Raw genomic sequence first — 5,548 nt, 5'->3', positions numbered from 1 at the left:
ACACTACACCAGTGCTGCACCGCAAAAACGAAAACGACATAAGCTCAGAGTATGCAATAAGCTTATATGCAATAAGCAATAAGTTTAAATTCGAAGAAGAAGAAGAAGAAGAAGAATTCAAAACAATCATATAATCTAAAAAATAAATAAGATTTTCTCATCTTTCCTAAAGACACTCTATACATATGCACCAACAGAAGTGTACACACCTTTCAATATATGAATCTTGGGTATGTTTGGTATAAATGGTAAAAAGTGGTATAAGTGTAAATAAATTTTGAGTGTAAAAAGCGTTCTCTCCACCGCTAGGTGTCACTACCAATTGAAATTTAAATGGCTCCGTTTATGATTCCCATGTTACCTATCTGTGGTTTTATTCCTGTTGAAACGATTTTCAACACCATGACATCCACAAAATCTTGGCAAAGTGGATCTCGCAAAACAAGCATTCTGGATTGTTCAGGTCGGCGCAGATGCAAGGAAGCCTGACAGTCAACTCCGAAGTTAGATGTGGTCAACTCAATAAACTACCAACTACCAAAGTCAGCCAAAACACTTGAAAATAATGAAAATGATATAAGGAAGAGTAAAACTCAAAAGCGTAAACCTATCACTCCTAGTCCACCTGAACCATTCCAAGATATATTAGCAATAAACCATATTATGCTTCCCCAAAGCGGTCCTTCCGCGTCCTCCATCTCTCCAGCCTTAATACTGTTACAAAGAATAGGATCCCACTAACACAAATTTTGGTTAGAATATTAAAAATATATCCACCTGCACCGAATTGGCCATACAAGTATTACTTCTTGCATTACGTTGGTTCGATTAGCGATCAGACCGCCGAATACCTACTTGTGTCCTTCACTCGTTTTCTTTCAAATTCCCACTTTTCCCTTCGAGTGCTGGATCAGCCATTAATACTAAAGAGTATGCAAGGACCTCGGAAGTTGAATTAATCTGGTGATTTCTAATACGGCAGCGCAACCGCTACGGCTCTATGACAAAACTACAGCGACTGCACAACCAGACTGCAGCGCGTATGGGCGCATAAGAACCCACTGAGTCAACCACCGGCAGAGACTTCAATAGACTTTACGTCAAAAACAAGATCCGCTAGCGCAAATTTTCCCAGACAATATACTTTTCTCTATTCTTCATCTAACGAATTACTGCCAGACACACTTGCGCGATACTTATCAGTTCTATTTGCGTAAATGGTTTCGAAATTTAACCCTCAGTTTATAATGAAATCGAAAAACAAAACCAGTCTCTTTCCCGTACAATGCCGCTCGTGGAAACAACAATGAATAAATCAACGACGTTATCTAGAACTACAAAACAAAATGGGAAAATACTTCGCTTCCAAAAAAAAAAAATGCTCCAATCGTCATCCTCTAAGGCTCCAACAAAGGCATACTGTTGTACTGGCTCTCGCACCCATTCCCCTCTAATCCCATCGGCTCATCGCTTCCGGTTGCGGCTGACCGTCAACGATTCGAGGCAGCTGGGCGTCAGCTCCATCGGGTTGGCTTCCTCCTGTAGCCGAATGCGGTCCAGCGCCTCCCGACGGTCCGAGAAGTTGAACATCTTCATCCACATACGCAGACCCCACTCCATGATCAGCGTCGACGAGAAGAACTCCGTGTACTATAAAATTACAGTCAAAAAAATCTCCCATTAGCAGCGTCTCGGAGACAATTTTCTAACGTAATTTTACCATTCCACGTTCGTCCTGGGGGACGAATTCCTCCTCCAAGCGTTGCATCATGGCGTAGGTTTGTTCGTCGCTCATGACGCTCGTCACTTCGGTGAAGTAGCACAGCTCGTCGGCCATTTGCCATTCACGTTCGGATTTGTTCTTGTACCGGTCGAAGATCTGCTTCAGTTCGCTCCGAAAGGTTCCGAAGGTGGCGTTGACGTCCGGGATGGTCAGTTTGAAGCAGTTCCTGGAATTTGAAAATTTTATTAAAGATCGAAAATGGCCCGCGCTGAAATCGCCCGCTTACAAAACAGGAACATCCAATTGAGTCTTATCCTCAGGAAGCATCTTGTCCAGTTGGTCAAGACTGGCAATCGTTTTCCGCATGACTTCTTCCTCTTCCTTGAGCTTCTCTCTGTCGACAACCCGCGTTTGAACAGCAGGAGACGGTTCCTTCTTGGGTTTCCGACTGTTGGAGCGTTTGTCGTTTTCCTTGTCTTTGGAATGGTCTTTCGAGGACCCAGCTGTGGGCAATTCGCCATCCTTTCGGCTGGATTTCTTCATCCAGCCGTCGATGGTTCCGCGAGAAGATATTTTGGAGTCTTTCTTTGAGCTACTTTTGCTCGAATCCTCATCTTTGCGGCGGCGTTTCGTAACGGAAGGAGAAGGGAGAGTCCCATCCGAACCCAACGGTGACATCAGCGGACCACCGTAGCTGACACCGGCTTTTGTCTTCCGTGGTAGTTGCAGCCGCTTGTGATCTCCAGTGGATATAATTTCCTCTGCGATGAAATCGACCGGGTGCGGTGAGGAGTCCGGACTAAACATGTTCTCCACACTGATATTGTGAGCATCTTCTGGCTCCGATTTCGGGCATCGTTTGCCATCTTCGTCGTCATCCGAGTGTCCAAAGATTTCCTTTTGACGTCGTTGCCTTTTGCCGAAAACAATACTCTCTCCGGAGCTCGAGTACACTACCTTCTGGTCTACGTTCGATTTGCTCGGGCTCTTCAAGCTGCTGGGAACATAGGCAACTTTGTCCGGATTGGCTTCCTGACTGGAAGTCGGTGTGTACGGATCCGGATCCACCTTCACAGTGTTCGCAATCTTGCGAGCTTTGTAGCTCGACGAACTCATTGGGGATCCACCGTTAATCGCTATCGGAATGTATTCCATCGAAACGTTAGCCGACGAACCGGAACTCTTCACCGGAGTCGGAGTGTACTCCTGGCTGCTAGGCTCCGGAATTTCTTTCAATCTAGAGTTCTCCTTCTGCAGCTTTTCGATTGTCTTTTTTCTCTCCTCCAGTTGCCGGAACAAATCCTTCGTTTCGTCAATTACCTGAACCACGAGGCATTCCTTGTGCAGACGATTGTCCTTCTCGTTGAATAAGGAATTCAACACCGTCCTACTGTTGCTGTCCTTAAACTCGTATTTTAGCAAATAGTTAGCCTTTTCGGTCAACCTGAATTTGTACTCTTTATCAATTTCGCATCTGCCGTCGGAATCCTTTCCCCTACCACCGCTGACACTTTCACCCAACTGCTGCCGGCAGAGATCCTCCAGCTTTCTGTAAATCAGCTTCCAAACCTCTACCGGGACAAACTTGTTTGCTGGTCCAGCCGAATCCCATTGGGGTTCGCAGTCCGGGTGGACCACCAAATCTAGCAGCACGAACCGTTTGCCGATCTGAAACACAACGCACAATCAACAGGCTGTTGTTTTTCACCCCTAATTGGAAGCCCAGATCCTACCTTCAACTTTTCCACGAAATGCGACAGGATCATTTTGTAGGCACGAGATCTTGCATAGGAACACTAAATAATCATGGCAAATTGGTGTGCACAAATGTATGAGGAAACGCACTGGTTTTTAGTAAATAACAAACATGAGTATCGAAACGGCGAGTAAAACGAAGCGTCTTAACTTTTTTTATCGAAAAATCGGAAGAACTGCGGGTCTGTTTTGATGTTTTGGTTCCTTTTTACCTTTCTTACATAGAAGGGTATACGACTCAGCTATATGTGTATGTGTGAGTGTGCGTGAGTTACGAAGTGAAGAACGGAGTGTTTTTCAACAACCACTGAACCGAATTGGTAACAACCACCAAATATTGTTGCAATCGGTCAACTGCTTCCGGAGATATGGCCGCAGCATGTTCCAGATTGAATATAGTGACCATAATCAAAATGACATGAGAATGTTGGAGTGCCACATGGGCCATGATGTGATACCGCAAATCACATGAGAATTTGACCGTCACCTAAACAATGCATTAGGTCCTAAGTAACATTGACTTTCTCTTTGCATCCTCGCGGCCATGTTAAGACGTTTCCTGCTTATTTCAGCTCACAGATCGATAAAACAAGCTATCATCTAGCATTGTATACGTCAAACACGACAAGAAACGGTTCAGTACCGAAGTTATTAATGAAAGAGAAAATCAATGAAGAGAATCGATCAATGTTCCTTAGGACCTAATGCATTGTTCAGCTTGTTTTGTCGAAATTCATATTGTATTATAGTACGTTCAGACTACAGAGTTATAACATGTTATAGCGCTATATTGATGGTGGTTTCTGTGTTGCAATTATTTGACAACCGTTATAACATGTTATAACTCTCCAGTCTGAACAAGGCATAAAACGCTGTCCATACTGGAGAGTTATAACATGTATAACGGTTGTCAAATAATTGCAACACAGAAACCACCATCAAGATAGCGCTATAACATGCTATAACTCTGTAGTCTGAACGTACTATAAGATTGATCAGAGCTCACCATAGGTGGTTTAATTCAGTTTCTTTCGCGCAGTCAACTGCCAAGTTGACAAAGCAGCAAGGGGTGATCAGATGCGATGAGTCGACATCAGAGAACAAGATGAGTAAATTCAACACAGCAGGTGATCCCACTTATACCATAGAGGTAACTTATACCATAGAGGTAGCTTATACCATAGAGGTAGCTTATACGATGCATAAAATTTGTATGGCTTACACGGTAACCACAAAATACCCAATAATTACTATAAAAGACTCGATATTGAATACAAAGTAAGCATTTTCGAGGGAGACTGGGACTACCCATTAAATGTGTAAAACGAATTACCCATTTATGAGTATTAGTTACTCACAAATGAATACGTACTACTTATTTTTGTAGTTGTTATTACTCATAATTGGGTAAAAGTTTACTCATTTAATGGGTAGTCCCAGTTTCCCTTGAAAATGCTTACTTTGTAGTCATTATTGGGTATTTTGCGGTTACCGTGTATCGGATACGATGAAACTGAAGGCCGGCGCATAATATACACAGAAAAACAAAACTACCCACCGGTTGGGTTTTTTAAACTCAAATTTGAGTTATTTGACCTCTGTCCGTTTCATTTCCTCTCGCTATTGTTGTCAAAAATAGAACGAAAGATTCGACTCAACCGTCTAGTTCCGTACGAGAAGCCAAAATTGAGTAATATGCGATATACCCAAATTTGAGTTAATTGAACTTAATTTTGGGTAGAAAAAATTGAAAATAACTTAGCGATGGGTAATTTTTTTTGCCGTGCTTAAATGCAAACTACTTTGAGCCGGTTTACCCAAATTTGGCTTATCGTACGGAACATGGGAGATGAGTGAAAAGAACTTAATTTTGGGTTGTTTTGAATTTTTGTGTATACGTTTTTGGGTTTTTTGACAGATAATGCATGGACTAACTGTCAAAAAACCTGAAGGGCCACGCACATTAGATCCGTTTGCGTTGCGTTGACGTAAATTTGACAGTTAGACAATAGATTTAGCTGTCACTTTGTCGCAACGCGTCCGATCCGGATCTAATGTGCGTGGGCCTTG

The 5,548-nt window shown here is 42.9% G+C and overlaps 1 protein-coding gene across 1 annotated transcript; it reads right to left on the bottom strand.

Moving 5' to 3' along the window:
* Nucleotides 1-1,176: 1,176 nt before the first annotated feature.
* Nucleotides 1,177-3,671, bottom strand: LOC135702166 (uncharacterized). The gene is made up of 4 exons (XM_065223183.1): nucleotides 3,457-3,671; nucleotides 2,010-3,391; nucleotides 1,721-1,949; nucleotides 1,177-1,650 (listed from the first exon to the last, which is right to left on the bottom strand). The coding sequence occupies exons 1-4, from the start codon at nucleotides 3,487-3,489 to the stop codon at nucleotides 1,465-1,467; spliced, it is 1,830 nt and encodes a 609-aa protein (XP_065079255.1). The 5' UTR covers nucleotides 3,490-3,671; the 3' UTR covers nucleotides 1,177-1,464.
* Between the last annotated feature and the right edge of the window lie 1,877 nt (nucleotides 3,672-5,548).

This window comes from Ochlerotatus camptorhynchus, unplaced genomic scaffold (genome assembly GCF_037179485.1).
Source record: "Ochlerotatus camptorhynchus isolate MF236.1 unplaced genomic scaffold, CSIRO-AGI_Acam_v1.1 ptg000185l, whole genome shotgun sequence".
NCBI classification, from domain to species: domain Eukaryota; kingdom Metazoa; phylum Arthropoda; class Insecta; order Diptera; family Culicidae; genus Ochlerotatus; species Ochlerotatus camptorhynchus.
This window is presented reverse-complemented; position numbering and strand designations above follow the sequence as displayed.

Bases quoted from the DNA above. Each gene is read 5' to 3' on its own strand.
- LOC135702166 (XM_065223183.1), bottom strand. From the start codon at position 3,489: ATGATCCTGTCGCATTTCGTGGAAAAGTTGAAG. The intron at 3,392-3,456 runs GTAGGATCTGGG...GTTGTGTTTCAG, and splicing joins ATTTCGTGGAAAAGTTGAAG to ATCGGCAAACGGTTCGTGCT. The intron at 1,651-1,720 runs GTAAAATTACGT...GTAATTTTATAG, and splicing joins CCCAGGACGAACGTGGAATG to TACACGGAGTTCTTCTCGTC.